General features: G+C 40.0%; 1 protein-coding gene across 5 annotated transcripts in view; it reads left to right on the top strand.

Annotated features, from left to right (window-relative positions):
- The window catches only part of sugct (succinyl-CoA:glutarate-CoA transferase), a 121,326-nt gene that overhangs the window by 44,587 nt on the left and 56,080 nt on the right, over window positions 1–20,659 (top strand). For 3 of the 5 annotated variants that reach the window (XM_017480479.3, XM_017480506.3, XM_017480498.3), the window contains exons 10-12: window positions 9,131–9,202; window positions 9,404–9,501; window positions 12,540–12,642. In XM_017480479.3, the coding sequence (XP_017335968.1) occupies window positions 9,131–9,202; window positions 9,404–9,501; window positions 12,540–12,642 (273 nt within the window). Of the gene's footprint in view, window positions 1–9,130; window positions 9,203–9,403; window positions 9,502–12,539; window positions 12,643–12,786; window positions 13,205–13,344; window positions 19,753–20,659 lie in introns of those variants that run through there. The other 2 variants (XM_017480489.3, XM_017480515.3) reach the window with 2 other exon arrangements.

The raw sequence follows: 20,659 nt of genomic DNA, 5'->3' as shown, positions 1-20,659 counted from the left end.
GGCAAATTTTTACCACTCTGGGACTGTAAGTGTTGTGTCTTTGTCTGCGTTTGGGGTCTGCGCTCAACACTAAGCAAATAAGTAAACAGAAGACAAAATGGTTTGTATGAAATCTATTTTACCATCAACAATGTTTTATTTTTTAATAGCATTGTCAGTTTAACCAGATGACTTTTGGACATTAAAGTTTTTAAATACTGCAAAGTCTCAAGTGTGTGTGCAGTGTGTGTGTGCAGAGTTTGCATGTTCTCCTCGCAGGGGTTTCCTCTGGGTACTCTGGTTTCCTCCCCCAGTCCAAAGACATGCATGGTAGGCTGATTGGCATGTCCATAGTGTATGAATGATTGTGTATGTGATTGTGCCCTGCCTCGTGCCCGATGCTCCCTGGGATAGGCTCCAGGTTCCCCGTGACCCTGCGGTATAAAATAAATTTTTTTTTCACATATCCAGCCTTGTTAGGAAGCCGCAGTCTGAGTGCAGGGTCAGCCGTGATATGGCGGATACGCTGGAGCAGCGTAAGTGCATTGCTCAAGGCCCCAGCAATGGCAGCTTGGCAGGGCTTGAACCCCGGCTCTTCCGATCAGTAACCCAGAGACTTAACCACTGGGCCACCACTGCCCATAAAATGGATTAAATTGCCATAAGGGCAAAGTGAAAACATTTTTAAAAAATTGTTGCAGATGCATTATTTGGATAAGTATACAGACACTTCGTTGAGTACTTTTGCTCCTTTGGCAGCAATTACAGCTTTGAGTCTTCTTGGAAAAGTCTCTACAGGCTTTACACACCTGGATTTAGGCATTTTCTTCCATTCTTCCTGATGCGTCCTGTCAAGCTCCAATTTAATGGAGAGCATGGCCGATCTGCAATCTTCAGGTTTCTCCACAGATATTCTTTGGGGTTCAATCTGGGCTTTTTCTTGGCCACTCAAAGACATACAGAGAATTTCTGAAATTGTTGTCCTTGGAGCCCACTGTTCTCCAGAGAACATTTAAAACTTTAGAAGTGGTTGCATACCCTTACCCAGCTCTGTCGTGCCACAATTTAATCACAGAGGTAAAAACAGCCTTCTTAAGTCATGTCTAATTGCCCTTACCACACAGATGGGGGGTGGCTTGGCAGTTAAGGGTCTGGGTTACTGATTGGAAGGTCAGGCTTTCAAACCCCAGCACTGAAAATCTGGGGCCTTGAGCAAGGCCCTTAACCCTCTCTGCTCCAGGGGCACTGTATCATGGCTGACCCTGCGCTCTGACCCCAACTTCCTGGCATGCTGGGGTATGCGACGAAAAGAATTTCACTCTGCTGTAATGTATATGTGATCAATAAAGAGTCATTATCGTTATCATTATGCACCTGAGCTCAGTTTGGAGTGCCTTGAGCCGAAGGTCTGAATGCTCCACTAAATGAGATTCCAGCTTTTGATTTTTAATAAAATTTAAATAAAAACAAATCTCATAAAAATGTTGAATCGTCATTATGGAATATTATGTTAAGATCATTGCCAAAAAAAGTAAATGTCATCAAGTTTTAATTTTTTAAATATTAATTAAATATACAGTATAACACCTCACGTTTAGGAGTAAAAAGTAAAATACCTATCCATTGTGAAATAAATAAAATAATCACACGATTCATGAGGTTGAGCTATAGTTTAATAATAATAAGAAGAAGAAGAAGAAGAGGGAATGTTATTGTTGATATTATTGATACTAACCATGTTAATAATAATAATAATAATAATAATAATAATAATAATAATAATAATATCAACAATAACATCAATACAAACCATAATAATAATAATAATAATATAATAATAATTCATGCTCTGGGATGCTTTGAGTTTTGGCTCGAGTATATCTCCAGGCTTCATGTCTGCTAGTCTCACGCTGAGACTGTAGTTATGTAAAAACGAAAAACATTCCTTTGTACGAATGGCAGAAAATTTCCTCTGGTTATTTCCTCTCAGACTCCTCTGAGCTTTTAAAAAAAAAAAAAGAAAACACTGAGCTCAGACAGATTCGCGCTCTCAGCTTCACTCCAGACCTTTGAACTGACTGAACTGCATATATAAGCACCAGGACGAGGCCAGCGGATGATGATGCTCAGGCGTAATGCACCGTGGCAGCCTCAGACCTGGAGGACTCCGCAGTATGGGAATAAATTTGCATCCATAACCTGAAGAGCGGGACAGAGGAGGAAGTGGAGACATGCTAGATACATCACCATGATTAGGTGCGAAAAATGTTCCCTATTCTTTCTGTGCACGTAGTCAGTGCTGGTTTGCTCATAACGAGTGCATATGCATAACGCGGTGTTTTAACAGTGGGAACAATGGTGAAACATTTCTTTGTGTTTTTTTATAAATTTATTTTTATGTAAGTGGTTACATATTGAATTAGTAATAGGCTATGTGCTTAAACCCCTTATACTGATATCATGTTTGGAATAAGAACTGGATTAAAGATCTTTACAAAATATCTTAGAGATATCCAGATTAATGTTGAATCATTGCATTAATCATAATAATTCAATATTTGTATTCAGGATATTTAATGTTATCATATAGAGTGTGAGGTGGGGTCTTAGAAAACCTGTCTGATTTAACAACCAAATAAAATAAAATAAACGAGTTTGGGGAAAATTGGATTTTGGCCAATAGTATACTTTTGCACTAGTTTAAGAAATCATGTATATATTTTACAAAGACAATATGGAAATATATTGATTTACTTTGTAACCTTCCCAAGGCTTTCTGCAATTGTCATTTTGGGTAAGGTTTTTGTATGGGTACATGCCACTGTGAAGCTTAAGCCTCATCAGTTCAGCAGTTTGTTCAAATCCCACCAGAGATTTTCTACCGGGTTCAAGTGAGGTGACAGTGATGGTCCTGTAGAATCTTCCAGGGCTTCTTCTGTAACCAAGCCTTGGTGGAATTTGAGGTATGCTTGGGATCATTGTCCTGTTGGAAGGTCCAATGATGCCCAAGCTTCAGCTTCCTCACAGACGGCATGACGTTTTCTCTTAGGATCTCCTGATACTTCAATGAATCCATCTCGCCTTCCACACGCTGTAGCCGCAGAGCATCCCCGAGCCACCACCATGCTTGACTGTGGACAGAGTGTTCTTTCTTCATTCTTTTTCCTCCAGACATACCGCTGATCCATCGTGCCGAACAGTTCCAGTTTTGTTTCATCGCTCCACAGAACAGAATCCCAAAACTTCTGTGGTTTATTTATGTGATTTTGAGCCGACTTTTCTTGTGCTTTTGGGTCAGTAGTGGTGTATGCCTTAATAAGGTGCATTTTCAGTTGAATTTGTGGAAACCACTTGAAGCATTCGTTGTGTTGAACTATTTCAATTGCTTTTGTTTGTTTTGTTCATTGCAAACAGCTGAAAGTCTATACATTTTGACAATAAACCTGATTTGCAATGGGGGTTGAATAATTTTGATTGCAACTGTACAATATAAGAAGAACACATCTATGTCTACTTCTGTTTGCCAAGAACAAAAATCTGATATAGTAAAAAAATTAATTCTGAGGCCAGCACACAAATAGGTGTTGGATGTTGTTTTTTTCACTAAATCGAATTTATTAGTGCCTGGATGTTAGGCAGAGCTGAAGATTTATATTAAAATTCTCTAATAATTGGTATTCTTTTTATCCAGATGACCGTGCACATTTTCCATATCAGGCCGTAGGCCAGCCTGTTCCTCTCCACTGGCTTGTTCTGGATTTTTTCCTGGCTAGACGTTTGTTGGATGAGATGGGAATGAAGGGGCCATACAACCCTCAAACCTTTTGTCTAACATGAGGCCCTTATTGAGCTGTGTTTATCAGTCAGGGTCAGCCAAAGGCTGGAGCAACCAGCCAGTGTGAACAAAACTCCATGTGACCTTTGACCATTTCGATTACATTGAGAGAGGAATTCAGTTGGCGTGCGTTAATTGCTCATCCTTGACAGAAACGTTCTATGGGAAAAGAATGTGATGGAAGTCTAGACGGAAATGTTCTTTCCTGAGTTCTGACCAGGAAAAAAGCAAATGATTTAAAGCCGGTCTAGAGATCAATTTTAATATTTATTGTAGTAGAATAGTTCAAATGGGTCTAGGATTCAAGTGGTTCCTTCCCTACAAATCCCATGGATTAAAGTTCTATAAGATCAAAATGTCAGAAATCTGTCATGAAGAAGACATTTTAGATGTGGTTGAGGGGCGGGGCTAAACCACCACAAGGAGTTTTCATAGTAAAGCATATTTCACATATTTACTTTACCACTGCATTTCATGCACATTAGCTTCAATGGGATTTGTGGCACAGAGGCAAACCGGAGTTCAAGACTTCATGCACAGAGTCACGGAACGTTCAAATGTCTTCAACTTTTGCGTGATCTCCCAGAAGCAAACCCCCTGCGAGCAGCAGGCGACTCTGCGTGGTTTGGTTACGCTTGGTCTTTTTGTCACTTCAGCAAAGCTTAAAGCACAACAGGAGAGAGCAATAAAGCGACACTGACCTTTCACATGGTGTTTAAGTTAAATAAAAGCATCTGTGTTTTGTGCCTTTGTGCAGTTGTATTATTTAGTAGTAGTGCTTTCATGTCCTTGAGTGGGATATCAGCAGTTCATAACTATTGGTACGAAAATCTTAAATGAGCTGCAATAAACATATCGAAGTAATCGCAATGTGTACTATTTTAAGGTTAATTGTATGGGGCAAATTATAGAGTATATTATACACAGTCATTTTATTTTAGCCCTTCAATGGACCTGGCATCCCATCCGGGGTGTATTCCTGTCTCGTGCTCAGTGTTCCCGGGGGTTATAATCCAGATCCAGTGAGATGCTGACCAGGATTTTATATTTTTATTATCAAAACGCTGATTTTAAAATGATTGGCACCACCACCATTCATGTTTACTGAACCCTCCCCTGGAGACCTAAGTATCGCATCTAGACCAGCTGTGTAAATATTAAATACATCAGCAGCATATCATAGCACAGTTCCATCAATACATCATTGTGGAAATATTCATTTCCTGTTATAAAATTAACCAGTATGCACTAATCAAAGCAAAAAATGATTTTAATGTTGTCAGGTAGTCAAGAAACGATTTTGCATGATAAAACCACAATAGTCCTTGACTCAGTAAGCTCAAGCATTGATTTTCAGTCACTGAGTTATCCTGGTCAGATTTATTGTGAACCCATTTCACCACCCTCAAACAGAAAAATGTAAATACATTTATGTGTTAATGTTTTACATATCTCGGGGATTTTCTGCTAAGTGACAATACGCTTATCTTAGACATGCTCACGGGAGCCTACCCCAAGCAACTCTCGGGGCACAAGGCAGGGGACACCCTGGACGGGGTGCCAACCCATCACAGGGCACAATCTCACACACCCATTCACACACTAAGCACAGTTATGAAATGGCAATCAGCCTATAGGGTGGGAGGAAACCAGAACACGGGGAGACCATGCAAACGCTGTGTACGCAGGGCAGAGGCGGGGTTCGAACCCCCAACCCCGGAGGTGCGAGGCTACCAGTGGTTACCAGTGGCTAACCACTAAGCCTCCTGTACCCCGTGACAATACATGCAGCATTCAAAGAAACCGATCCACAGAGCAGTGCACTCGCCATGAAATGTCCAGCAAATGCAGGTCAACGTTTTGTTCTGACCCTGTTCATTTAGTCACCTCTTGGAAAAAATAAATAGAGAAAGGGAACATTGGGCGGCTGATAGCTTGGAGTTTGGGTGTCGTTGAAATGTGCTTTGAAACAGTGAGTTGAATATATAGGGATATTTACATAATTTGACAGTGTATGAGAAGCCTTGTGATGGGTGTATATAATATTGTACACTTGAGTTTAATTTCACGAGAAATTAAACATTTTGCATGATGTTTGTATCTTTATAATTATATGCAAACGTACCCTTATCCTGTATATTTAATCTTTGCAACCCAGAATGCGTTGTTTCGTTGTTGTTGTTATTGTTTCTTTTTTTTTTTTAATTGACTCATTTCAAATTAATTAGTCATACAGTGCAATGTCAATGACTGAGACCCATTTATTATGAAGAGAGGACTTAAAACCCTTAATATCGGCAGTAGAGGGTGCAGATGTACTGATTGCATCCACTATAAAATGTTCTGTTTGGAGAGAATAACACCACTGCGCCTGGGCTTGTAATGTACTGTAGTAAATTTCACACTCCTTTATATTTGCTGTCTTCTATATATGCCAGCGCAGAGCGAGTGGATCGCCAGCCAGAAAACTGCTCCAAAAAGCATTAAAGTTTCACCTCTTTTGTTTTATAGAGGATTCCTTTCTTTTTTTTTTTTTTTCTTGTAAATCGATGTAGTGCATTTATTTTTATGCCTTTCTTGCAAAACCTTTGGACAGTAAGTGTTACAAATGAAGGCGAGCTAGTGCTCTGTGGATCACTTGGGAGTGTGCACTGTGTTCCTTCTTCATTTTTGTTTTTTTTTTTTTTTTTTTTGTTTTTTTTTACAGCCTGTGGGGGTAGTACTGTACACGCACACACATGGCACAGAGTGTCACCTTGTAATAGCCAACAATAGAGCTTCTACAGACCAAGCACATAATCAAAGCCATGCCACACATCTCAAACAGGATGCTCACAAACACACATAACCAAACTACACATACACGGGTACAACATTCACAGAATCCAAAGTCGGTGTTATATATATTAATTAACTCAACCGACGTTACATATATTACTCTTTGTTCACCCGCCACATACTCCCCCCCCCCCCCCCCCATACCCCTCTCCAAACCCATCGCTTTGATAAATACCGTATCCCAATTGTCTTGTCTTGTCTTGTCTAGTCATGTCTGCTCCGTCTTAATAACTGTCCTCTCCATGTCCTGCACCCACCACTCACCCGTACTAACCTTTAAATACAAAGTACGACACATCTGAAAACATAAATACATGAAATTAAAGAAAGTGTTATTGGTCCCCTATCGGGGAAAGGGGGGTGGCGGTCCCAAAAAACAACAACAACAACAACAAAAAAAAAAACATGGCATAGAGTGTAGCGGGAATGCTGGAGCCGAGGGCATTTTGGTGTTTGGTGCTCCAGCATTGTCGCTCTGAAAACAGGCCCCTTAAACCCCCAGGACTTGCTTGCATGTCCAAATTTAGATAATTAACAACAGGCTGGTGTGGTTCTGTGTAACACACAAGTGGATTTGCTTTCACCAACCCCAAGCTGATTATTTTCCATCAACAGCATGACCCAATGTGATGTGTTCTTAACAGCAACACTAACAAATTGTATTTATCATACAAAATGAAGAATTTGTCGTTTTACTCTCTCCTTGGTCCCTGACTTTTCAGACTCCCTGTAGCACAATGTCATACTTGATTTTTATCCATTTATAGTTACATTTAATGGTGTGGAATGTACATGAAACAAGTTAGTTCCTGTTGTAGCTCTAAACAGTCGCTTCCTCACCAGCCTTTGTGTGTGTGTGTGTGTGTGTGTGTGTGTGTGTGTGTGTGTGTGTGTGTGTGTGTGTCTTTTGAACTATGTCCATTCAGTAACCGCTTTTATAATGTGTATAAATAGATACGGTTAAAGTAATTAACTGAATAACAAGCTGGGCTTTTAAGGCGATAAGATTTGCCATGACAGCCCAGAAGAATGAAGGTTGGTGTGTTCAGTCTAAAGAGGACGTGCTTAGTGAGGCTGTTTTTTTGTGTGTGTGTGTGTGTGTGTGTGTGTTCTGTTTAGAAGAAAAAAAAATCCGTCCCCAAATAGGAAAATCGCTCGAGCCGATCTGATGACACGAGGAGTAATTGTGTTTGATGGTGCTCAGTCTCGCCCTCCGACTAGTTCCCATGTGGCTTGCTCTGGCATCAGTGCTTCAGTAAGACCCCTTGTGGGGGTTCTTGTTTTGTTCACCTTGATTTTAGTTTGTTGTTTACACTGCCTCTGTAACTGCACATCCCAGCCTGGAAATGGATCACAAGCTTGAGCGCACCTCTTCTAAACACCCAAGCTGTGTACCTACGTTCAGCCACATTCCCAAACGACATTAGGACGTTTCCGGAAGGCAGTTAGAGGAGCAGGTTTAATGAATGTGGAGTGGAAAAATCAAATCTGACCTGTACATTTTGGATCAAATCGTACTTCAGCTTAAACTAATTTCCATCCCAGTAATCGCCATCGTGACTTTGGAAGCAAGCACACGTTTTTCGGATCTATCATTTGACCGCACAATATTTAGACACCAAGATGTAGTTCAAAAATGATTTGAACTAAATCAGACACAATTTCTTTCTTACACATTTTCAGCTCCAGTTACCTGCCAGAAAACCAGGTCCAGACCGTAAATGGGCCTATTTGAGGTTGAAAAGACAAGAAAAAAACTCAAGGATACCCAAAAAAAATTCAATACTTTAATACAAGCCAAGTTTTAAAAGAGGAAAGTCAAGTTAAGTCATGGGCAATTTTGGATTAGACACTTGGCGGCACATGGCTCTTGAGGGAAGATAGGTCAAATCTGGAACTTTTAAGAGCCTCTATTATAAAGGGTTGCAAACTACAGGGTGTCCCAGAAGTCTCTATAAACAGGGGACTATGAATGCCAGTACCACATCGGTTGTGCCTTCATCAGTGGATGTTTGTGGACGTCCACTTCTTGGTTGGTCCACAACACTTCCTGTATTTGTGAATTTGTTAATAGGTTTGACAACAGCGGTGTGTGTGTGTGTGTGATGTGCTTACCATGTTTCCTGTTATAGTCCATCACAACCTTGCGACAGCTTCCCGGTCCAGCCATGAGAATGATTCCAATACGTTCTTCTTTTGTCGAAGGCGTTCTTAAAGACTATCCGAGAAGTCTGAACAATTTTGGGAGTGATTTTGCTAAAACGTGTTCATTCCGCCTGTGCATGGAGACTTTTGGGACACCCTGTAGACCCCTGTTAGGAAACTAAGGACTCTCAAAAACTTCTTAAAGAACCCTTGTCTTATATGAGATAGAGCTATGAGAAGAAATGAAAAACGATGACGGCTTGAAATGAAAAACGATGACGAAATGTTTCCTTGAATAAAGATTTTGACTTTTCTGTCCACTTTTCGGTCCAGGGCTTCAAAACAAAAGATGGATACATTGTTGTGGCTGCTGGGAATGATCAGCAGTTTGTCAAAGTGTGCAAAGTAAGGAGGATCCTCTCATCTTTCTAATTTCTTCATAGTAAGCACGAGTTGCTTCATTTGTCTAATCTCCTAATCAAAGCATGTTTATTCAGTATTTGCTTAAAATACAAGAAGTCGCCTCTTTCACACCATTTCATTTCTGATTTTTTGGGTTTTTTTTTTTTTTTTTCTCTCTTGGCTCTCCTTTCTGTCCACATCCAGGTCCTGAACCTAAACGAGCTGGCCGAAAATCCCAAGTACAAGACCAACACGTTACGAGTCCAGCACCGCAAAGAGCTGCTGCAGCTTCTGGCTGAGAGGTAAGCAGGCCTTCTCACGCATCAATTCAACCTGCTAGCCAAGGACCACAAAAATGACAAGCTCACCACAGGCATTCCTCCGTCCAGATGTTACAGCTCTCTCTTTCCTCTCCGAGAGGTCACAGCCCTCATTAAAGCTGTATCTGTGTTTCCTCTCGGAGCTCGGAGTGTTAGAGCTGAGGAAGTAGGCTGATGTTCCAGACGCAGGCGTGTCACGGCTGTAAGCGTCAGCTCATTGTGTTGAATAAACTGCAGCTCGGCCACCTACAGAAGGAGCAGACCTCACACTCCGAGCAGCCGCCCAAATATTTCACCGAGTACCAAATGCTAATTCGAACAGGCACAAATATAGTTTAAACATTCTTTGGCACGCAGCTGAAGGAGGGATTGTCTGGGTTTCTCTAATTCCGTAGAAATGATTTTAGGCTTCTTTGATTTGTTCCAGTTTGATTGGTCAGATGAATCCATCAGCATTTTACTAGTCAATCCAGAAACCCAAATGAAGGGAAGTCAGATTTTGGCTTCTGAACACCACTTCCGGGAAGATCTTTCAACCGTTTCACAGTTATTTAGGCTTTTTATTCCATCATGTTTTTTTTTTTTATCAGTTTAATTTATCTTTATATTTAAATGTGTATTGACTCGGTGACTCAGAAAAGAAACAGACTGAACTTACTTCACTGTCAAATGTAGTATGATGTAACATAAATGCAAGAAACAATTTAAGCTGCAGTGCAACTGTCTGTCACTTGATATATTTGGGCACAGAAGCAAGCGCTTGTGTTTAAACGCTACGGCTGGGTGATGTGACAAAAATATTACATGTATTAATATTACACTTTTAGGGTTAGATAATATGTAGGTTTACTAAAAACTAAAAAAAAAAATACACTTTAGTGATTCTAATGATGTTAATACAATTTTTTTTAATATACAATTTACATTAATAATTGACATTTACAACGATTAACATTTCTTGTAAGACATTTTCATAATTTACAAACTTTGTGCTGATGTTAAATCAAAATTTATAACTTTTTTTTTTTTTTTTTTTTTTTTAAAAGAAAAATGAGTTCCAAAAAAGTTAGATGAACATATCATGATACCTAGGATAGCTTCGATAAGTGTTTTGTGACATAAATGATCACAGTATCAATATTATATCGTATTACTCAGCCTTAGTCCAGGACCACAGGTTCTCAACCTTGGGGTCGTGACCCCATGAGATCCTGTGAGATTCACAGGAGATTTTTGCCAACCGTTATTTATATGTACAATTGATGTTCATTTGATTTATTTAATAATAATTAAAACTGTCAGATTATTATTGTTACGATTCTTTCATTCAGTTTGGAGCTCCTCTTATGTCAGTTTTACACCAGACGCGTCCAACACACTGTTAATGTTAATCAGAGCGTCCCTTACGTAGGACACTAGCAGCACACACAGCGGCTTTTTTAAAATAAAAACAAATAAGCATATTTAAGTCCAACATGGTCATGGTGTCTAGCTAGAAACACTACAGAATACAATATTTGATATATATATATATATATATATATATATATATATATATATATATATATATATATATATATATATATATATATATTGTTGTGTCTATAATCTAAGCAGCATGTGAGCTAAGATTATAGTGATTATTAGATTAGCACAGAACATAGATTAACAAACTTTGTGATCATATATTATGTGTAGGTTTGTAACATTTACAGATATTTGCACTGACGAAACCAGTTCAAGAAAGCATAGACATGGGTGCTCCACTCCCCCAATGCGTGATCTTTTTGGTGTAAAATAGGCTTTATGCTCATGAAAGTATCTCGTAAAATGCAATACATGAACCCGACTAATCCAACAAATGCAACCATTTGCTAGCACTTACTTGTGGGCCGCAGGGTTCAGTGTCCTTGTGTTCATCAAATCAAAGCCGTGGTCTAGACTGGATGTAAGAGCAGACATGAGATGCGTACTTTCAAATAAGTCTCCTGACTTTGATAAGCTGCAGTGCGACAAACAAGCCCAGTCCCATTAGACCTGGTGAATGTAGAGCGCACGCAGCCGTGGACCCTGACACGCACTGATTCATAAAACGCTTTGTTAAATGTGTAAAGAACCCATGTGTGATCGTTCCCTCTTTGATGTATAACAATCACATGTGTTGTAATTGGGTTTTTTTTTTTTTAAATGTTTTATGATCGATTTTAATCTATATATAAGAGTAACCTAGCATTATGTGGATTGTGAACATATTTACAGTAATGCACTCGGCGTTTAAAGTAGCAGGATTCAAATTTCAACAAATTTACGACTTTTTGGATACAAGCTAATAAGCTAATGGGAAAAAAAACAAAAAACAAACATGTCTTGGACATCTCTACTCAATACGAGTGCACATGCTGGTCGCTTTAATAAGCCGAATGAGCCGACAAGGACGCGCAGGACCTGACTCAGAATACAATTAACATTCACTGCGTAATTATTGATGTAAGTCTTGAACTTAAATCCCCAGGTCATTGCAGACGCTTTACTCGGAAAGGTTTCTACATCGAAGGCCAGAAACCTTAAACAGAAGATCTAATATTAGTGTTCATTTTAAGTCTATCATATCCCACTGAAGTCATCAACTGGTGATGGAGGGATGGAGACTCGAGTGTAAACTGTCCTTAGCAATTGGCCTTGAGGTTATACAAGGAAGAGCATCCATTTTGAAGGTGTCTGCGTGGTACCATCCACATTAATCTCACGGTGATATTTAAGTTATCCGTATGAGTCATCCTCAGCAACAGCAAGTGATTTTCGCGTGATGAAAGCTCCAAGCTTAAGTGAGGGATCAGGATGGATCAGGCAGGTCCAGAGGGCAGAGGATTCAGGAGTCAAACCTGTTTTGTAGCGGCAGTATACAAAAAGACTAGGGTTTGTTTTGTTTTTTTTAGGGCATTTGTTTTGTTTTATCTGTGCTTCACTTTTTTATCCTCCTGTGTCCTCTATTAGAGCACTATGTGTCCTCTTTCCCTCAGGTTCTCCATGGAGTCCACGGCTAAATGGCTGAGACACTTTGAAGGCACCGGAGTCCCCTGTGGCCCCATTAACACCATCCAGCAGGTGTTTTCCGACCCACAGGTCAGCTTCATCCCTTTTAGCGAGTGTCACTCACAATCTATTCACAAAATAACATAATCCTTTCAAAGGACACACTATAGTAATGTTTGCACTCTTTGTAACAGTTATTCTTTTTTTTTCCCCCCCTCTAAAATGTTTGTCTAGCATCACTTCAGAGTTGCATTCTAATATCTATTATCTATTATCTTAAATTGGGACCAGACCTGTGCTTCAGCAGAAGATAATGTTTCCTGCCACTTATTGTTATTCCAGCAGTCAGTGAAGCAGGATTAGAGGGAGTAAGAGGGAGTCACTTCCCTTCCTTTCATCCACGTTAGTTGCTAATAGAATCAAAACAACGAAACACCACTGGACATACTGGCCCCTAGTAGGTGTAATTGGGCACCACTGGAATGTGAACCTGTGCACGTTAACTCACGCCTGGTAGTTTAATTCCAAACACATGGTACGGAAAGTGAATTTACTGATTTCTACAAAGCCTCATTGGCATATTGAGGCTCATGCCTGAGGCGGAGAGATAAAAATATTGGGAAAAAAAGACGCAGGAATGAAGGGTGGGGGAAAGGAGGTGGGGGAGGGGGTTTAAAAAAAAAAAAAGAGTATTCGTTTAATTTGATCTTTTTTCCTAGTAGACTTGATGAGAAACACTCTTCCTCTGGGACTTTTTGTGTAGCATTTTCGCATGTGGTTTCCTTCATTTAGGTCCACACTACCCCTGCGCAAGGACAAGCACACAAACACGATGCTAATTCTGTAGCTGTAAAGGCAGCTCATGACACACGGCAGACTTGCAGTCCTGCGTTCCAGTTTATAAAGAGTAAAGGAACAACACCATATGGCAGAAACGTGGAATAAACAAAATAACAAAAGACATGCAATTATGCGGCAGGATACAAAGCTTGCTGTGCTTTTCGCCCAGCCTTCTACAGCCAAAGGCGAAGGATGCGTGGATTAAACCTAGGATTAAGAAGATGAACCGCGAAGAAAACGTCAATGAAATCCCATGGAGAGAAAAAAAATGGCTTGACGCTTGGATTTGTGTGAAGTGTTCAAGTGTGTACTTTTGTATGTGATGAAACGGTACCCAAGAGGGAGTCAGTTAGTAGGGTTACTATTGAGGATGATGGTGTAACACGATTAAAGCTAGTCTCTGGAGGATGTTGATCCACAATTAGAAAGCTGTGAAAATTCCACAGGGATCTTTATGGAGTTAGGAATAAGGTAACAGAGTGTGATGTTATAGGAACGTGATCAATCAGTACGTTACCATGGACAACAATAATCCGATATTAACCCGATTAAGACGATACTCTGATTAAGACACTGGCATGTAAACAGCGATTACTGATGACCTTAATCCGATTACAGTCATACTCGAAGTAAACACAAATTGAATTAATGACATGTGGAGTATTTCCTGTTTTAGTCGCATTATCGACGTGCGTTACAGACATGTACGCACCTTAATAACACTATTAACGTCGTGTGAGAGTTTTCACCGCATTATGCGACAGGACACGTACACAAACGGCAGCGCTCAACCGTTTGACGGCAAACAAGAGAGCACGGCTGCGTCCCGAACCGTGTACTTACCTACTGTATAGTAGGAGAAATACATGTATCTCGGCAACTATATAGTAGGTGGTTTGGGACGCAGCCAACAGCTTCAAGCAGTCGTCTATTTGCACGTACAGCACGACAAATAATTGACCGCACTTGAAGCGTTCGTAAGATTAAAAATGAAACACCCGAAACTGTATACGGTCCCATAACGAAGACCAACTGTATGTCGATGCGTGCAATTCTGGAGGGACGTCGGACGGCGTGGCGCGGTGACGTAATGACGCGTGCCGTTAATCGATCTATGTTCTATAACATCTAAAACGGGAACATGAAAGGAACATTCTAAAAGCGACTCATGTAAACACCTTAATCAGAATATTGTCTTATTCAGAATAAGGTCAATAATTAGATTACTGCTGTCCATGTAAACGTAGTCAATGACACGGTACAGTGATTACCACTTCTAATATCAGCCGTTGCCCAGTGATTACAATTTGTAATTTAGTAACGGAAAATATCTATCATACTTCTTTTTTTTAATCCATTTATTGTTACATTTAATGCTGTGGAATAGCTTTGAGACAAGATAGAAGAGCTATCACTTTTGTTATGGTAACTATTAACAGTCATCCTCTCTCTTGTCTCTCAAGGTTAATAAGCTGGAAAAACTGTACCTTTGGCATGTTAACTTTATGTTGCAAAACTCTGGTACTGGAGTCTCCTTATATCTTGATAATGTATTAGCACGAGTGCATTAATGTAAAGCTGTGATTTAAATTGCACAGGCACTACTGTCAGAGCTGCTGTTATAGAAAATGAATCAACAGCTTCTGACCAGTCAGATGTAAGAAAGTGAGACATCTTGAACACTCAGGCTGAGGAAAGGAAATGGCTGAGATCAACCAGGGCAGGTACAGAAACTACCGGAAGCGAAGACATGGCAATATTGTGACAACCTTGCATTGACGTCGTATCACGCAGTACTTCAGTGTTGCTGTTTTCACTAAGGATGTCATTACTGAACCGTTTAAGATTACAAGATAAAGAAGCATTCTTTTTTTCAAAGCTGCATAACGCAGTCTGTGTCAGTGCAGGCGGATGTATCCCAAGAAACGCCCAGGAAAATTCTGTCAGCTGCCAATAATGACTGCATCTGGTGAAGGTCTGTTCGAGCCTTATTCAAACCTACCCTGGAGGAAATTATCCAGCAAACGTGAAGATAAAGCTGAGACGATGGTTCAGAGGAGGGACAACACCAGTGGCAAAAAGAAAACCAGATGGAGACATGACTGAAAGAGGGAAGAGGTTAAGACTGTCGCAAGGTCAGGATAAAGATCAATCCAGAACAAAAATAAAGGCTTGATTGTCATTTTCCTATAAAAAAAAAAAGGCACTGGATTTATATACTGGGTTATCATTTCTAAATCATTATCTTTTAAAATGCTCCATCGTGGAATGGAAACTCGAACAGTACCTCAGATGAAACGCTGCCATTCTTCAGGAAACATGTTCTGTAGTAGCATGCTGGGTAACTTGACACTGTTGGAATCCCACTATAAGTCAGATCAGTTCCTCTGTAGGAGACGGTCTATAACTCAAGGTGCTTCCTTCATAACTCATGCGTGTGTCCTCTCTCTGAAGCCAGTAGTGATAAAGTGTTGTCCTTGAACTTAAGTATTATTCAAGATTTGTCTTTTGTCAGATCAGGTCTTTCGGTTTGTTTGCATCCTTTGTCACTTCCACTGGCTGTGTGCAATATGAGGAGCTTCTCCACATAGTACACACCGGTCCGGTCCTCATCAGTCTTTCAGTACAGTTGTGTGTAAATGTTTTCTCCGGTCAAACCGAACACGATTCTCACCGGATTTAAAGTTTCGGTAAATCTGGTTTTCTTCGTATTCATGTACTGTAGATATTTGCCGGTCTGGGAGCCGGCCACCATGTTGCCGGTTTTCAACATCCATAAATAAAAAATGTATCTTAAGATCTAACTAGTTAATCATTTATAAAAGAAAGCACTGTAGTACTGTTACATATTTTACTCTTTTGTTAATATCTTCGTTAATAAAAATACTAGTCCAGGCCCAAGAGAACCTATGTCACACCCCTCTTCATGTCCCTCCACTGGCTTCCTGTAGCCGCTCGTATCAAATTCAAGTCCTTGATGCTCACCTACAAGACCTTGTCTGGATCAACACCGCCCTACCACAACACTTTTCTTGAGGTTTATGTTCCATCACGCAATCTGTGATCGATCAGTGACCGACGCTTAGTAGTGATTACGCAACGTGGCTCGAGGTCCCTTTCCAGAACCTACACACTAACCGTCCCTCAGTGGTGGAGTGAACTTAAGAACTCAATCCGGACCAAAGAATCTCTCACTATCTTCAAAAAACTGCTAAAGACCCAGCTCTTCCATGAACACCTAACCAACTCATAAAAATTTTTTAAAAACCCGTACTCTGGCTCTTACACCTCGACTGTGCGCACTTTGCTTCTCCAGAGCTCAATTAACGATCTTGTACGGTAGCACTACTTGTATTGTTCTCCGCTTGATATATCACTTTGCTTGTATTTTCTCGTTTGTAAGTCGCTTTGGATAAAAGCGTGCGCTAAATGAATAAATGTAAATATCAAATGTAATACTGCATGTATAAGTTACAGTAACTTCCTCATTTCACAAATGAAATGATATTCCGTGCACAATTATAGCAACTTTCCATCACTGCAAACACAAGTAATAAAATTAATAATAATAATAATAATAATAATAATAATAATAATAATAATAATAATAATAATAATAACACTAAACCACAGGTCGCTCAGTAGAGAAGATGACTCTCGAGTTTTGATACAGACATTTCCTGCAATGCCGTTGTTTTTCTTTTCTTCATCACATTAAAGCCTATTTGGATTCTGTAAAATCCATTCATCTTGATTTTGGATCTCATCACTTTCGCGTTTGCGTTTGATGAAATCCAGCATTCTGTCTTCTTCTTCTTCTTCTTCTTCTTCTTCTTCCTCTCCACCGACAAACGGCTTCGACTTCAAATGTGTAAAGTAAACATAAGCCCCTTTGTGAAACTTAGCCATGTCCAACAATAACTTCCGTAATGCTTGCTTATTTTTGCAATTATATATTTTTTTTGTCCAGCTTATGTTCATACACAGAGGATCAGTTTGCTCATGTTTCATATCCCATAAATCATAGCAGCGAGGCTCTGTTTTGGTCTGCATGCATGGTGGATGTCTTCAGACAGCTGTTTTTTTTTTTTTGTTGTTTTTTTGGATCTCATTTTTTCAAAGCCAGCGGTTGTTTACAAATGAGCCAGTTATCGATTATCTTTGCTGCAAGCTGCACACCGGGATCCGGTCCACACAGATATAAATATTAATATTATTAATGAATGTCTCCACTGCACTGTTGCATCAGCTGCCAGCCACAGATGCTGATCTTGATTATAATAGCTAGAAGATGTGAAAATATTATGTATTCTCATAAATAAAAACAGCACTTCAGTAGTTGATAGAAAGATCTTCTTGCTATTGTGTGTGACTTTTATTTATTTACTCAGATTCATTTGTTCATTTCACTTTCTTTTAGATGAATTATTTCAACCTTTTAGATCTTTTCCTTTTAAATCAACTCCTCTGCTTTCACAAAAAGCTATTATTTTCAGCTTTGATTCTGATATAGAAATTACTCATTCCATCTTTCATCACTTTTCAACATTTGGAAAGAATTTTCTGACTTTTTTTTATTATTATTATTCCTTTTCTTTCTTTTTTTTTCTTCCAGATTACTTGCCTGAATTAATAGCTTTGTATTTAAAGCAATTTCGCTTGAATCTTGTTTGTTTTTACGCTAGTCTAAGTGCAGCACGTAGAAATCAGACACGTCAGGCCCCATATTATCTATCGTCTGAATAAAAATGGCGGACAATTAGCCAACGAATAATAACACTTTGAAGGGCTGCCAAAGACTTTGCTGCCTGACTCTTTGGTTTTGTCTCTGGCCGATGGGAGAGGAACCTTTAGCCAGCTGCTCACAATAACATAATTACTGACCTTAGTGTCTCACACCAGATTTTTCCTACAACAGTTAGCAAGCAGCAGGAATTGTCTGCGCCCCCATGGGCTTTCTAATGCGCCCGGATGACCCAACGACCAAGTCTTACAAGCATTACCAACTTTCTATAGTAGCAATACATTTATAGTTTATTTTTCTTTTCCAGGCACACAGTGGAGGCTTCAGTCACGTGTATTAATACAGGGTTGGAGAAATTATGAGCGTATTTGCTAGTTATGTTCATTCATACAGACTAAGGAAAACAAATTAGTTTCATTCTCCTATTCTAACAAATGTTTGGTGAGAAGGCCTGGCCCACAGTTGGCGTTCCGGTTCGTCTCAAAGGTGTTCAGTGGTTCCATGTCAAACCATGTCTTCATGGAGCTCGCTTTGTGCACAGGGGCATTGTCAGGCTGGAACTTAGTTCCAGTGAAAGGAAATTGTAATGCTACAGCATACAAAGACATCCTATACAATTGCGTGCTTCCAACTTTGTGGCAACGGTTTGGAGAAGAACGACGTATGGGTGTGATACAGTGTACTGTAGTGATCCGAATAGAATGGCATGAAAGACATTGGGAGGAATGTTAGAAGTTCAGTGAACCATGTATTTAACGATTTAATCTAACGTACCAGTAAACAGGCAGATTCTTAGATTCAAAAGAGCGCAGACGATTAAGAAATACTAGACGATCTTGGCATGGGTGATGGAGTACGAGTGTCTTAGAACGACACTGCAGTGGTGTACTTCCTTAACGGATCGCTGGTACACATTGCTTCATCATATAAAATGCATTCAGGAACAATCATGTCAGTTCATCGATGTTCTCCTGTACTGTTCTACAAATCAGCTGTTATTGAACCGTGCTTGCTTTTTCATGTAAATTGATCTCGGTGAAATTGTGAGTGTGCAGTGATCTCTCCAAACCTGCCTGATTCATCTCGATGCTCTACTTCTGCTTGGAGCTCGTACCTAAAGACCTCTGTCGTTGAACACCCTTTTAACACACTCAGTGATGTGACTTTATATTGTCCAGCTATAGTATAGAAGAGTAATGATTTATAGTTTTTTTTTTTATTATTTATAGTTCTTCCTCTTACCATTGTTGCATTTGGCTTGATGTAAATCTACATCCAGATTTCTATAAAGCTGCTATAAAGAGGCATGTTTACACTCGGTCATATTTCATGTGAATATGACCGAGTGTGAACATGTGTGAACATCTCCTGGAGAAATGCTATGAGGGCTCGCTACAGTAGTAATTATTTGGCCACTGATCCAGGCCCAGATCCATTTTTGGCGAACTTAAGCTCCTGTGAAAACAATGAACTTGTGTTTTGTTACTTAATCAGTTTGAGGCTTTTATGAAGCTTTGTTATCCCAGCCTTCAGGACTCCAGCCTCCCCTTTTCACTCCCGGACTCGCCCAATTATCAAGATCCAATCAGAAAACAAGTGGGGGGGTGTCCTTTGAAGAGGGCTGGAAGCTGTGTGAGACTTTGAATGCGCCGCTGAGCTCCGGATTTTCAGCCCGTGTCAGTATCAGTAGTAGAGAATTATGGGTCGGATTGCAGATGAGAGATTCACAAGAGGGAAGGCAGACAAATCGATCAGACTCTGATGTATGGTTTCTCGTGTGCGGAAGGTTTTCCTCATCAGTCCCATATAAATACCTGTTCAGTGTTCAGATGACAGCTGTAATCCCTGTCGTATTTCTCTTTCCACAACCAATGTAAGCTATAGTTAATCTGCTTCAAGGGCTTTATAATGGATACATTTCTGTCGGGGGTGGGGGGGTGGGGTAGTTTTTATAGGTAGTCGTAGGTCTTGGCTTGAAGTGGAGAAACTTTTTTGTCTCTGGTCTAGACCTCCTTTGGCTCCACCCATCTCTTTTAGTGGTTGTCACTCTTGAATAATCATTAAATACATTTATTTGGGGTTTTTCACCCATTTCACCTAATTTGGTCTTGGCCAATTCCGACCCACAAGCGAGATCTCCCCTGTCATACGACATTTACTAACCAGGAAGGGTGAAATCGAACACGTGCTTCCTCCAAGACACTTGAAGCCAACTGCATCACAGGGCAACGTAACACTCCCAAAGGAAATCGTGCTACGCAAATGTGTGCTATACAGTCTTCCGTATACATGAGCTCACAGACATCTATGATTGGCTAGCAAGATCATGCCCCTCCTATCCACATATCACGGACAATTTTGTGGTCTTGGATTTCTGGCCACAGATGGCTTTGGAATTGTTTGCATTCGAAGTCACAGTCTCCGGATGATGGGGCAAACGCTTTTTTGTCGCATCACTTGGAAGACCATTAAATACAGTTTTACGTGTTAAATTCCGGGCAGTAGTGAGATTTTATGCCCCTA

The sequence above is a fragment of the Ictalurus punctatus genome, chromosome 1 (assembly GCF_001660625.3).
Source record: "Ictalurus punctatus breed USDA103 chromosome 1, Coco_2.0, whole genome shotgun sequence".
NCBI classification, from domain to species: Eukaryota; Metazoa; Chordata; class Actinopteri; order Siluriformes; family Ictaluridae; genus Ictalurus; species Ictalurus punctatus.
Note: the sequence above shows the minus strand (reverse complement) of the source record. Positions and strands in the feature narration are given on the sequence as shown.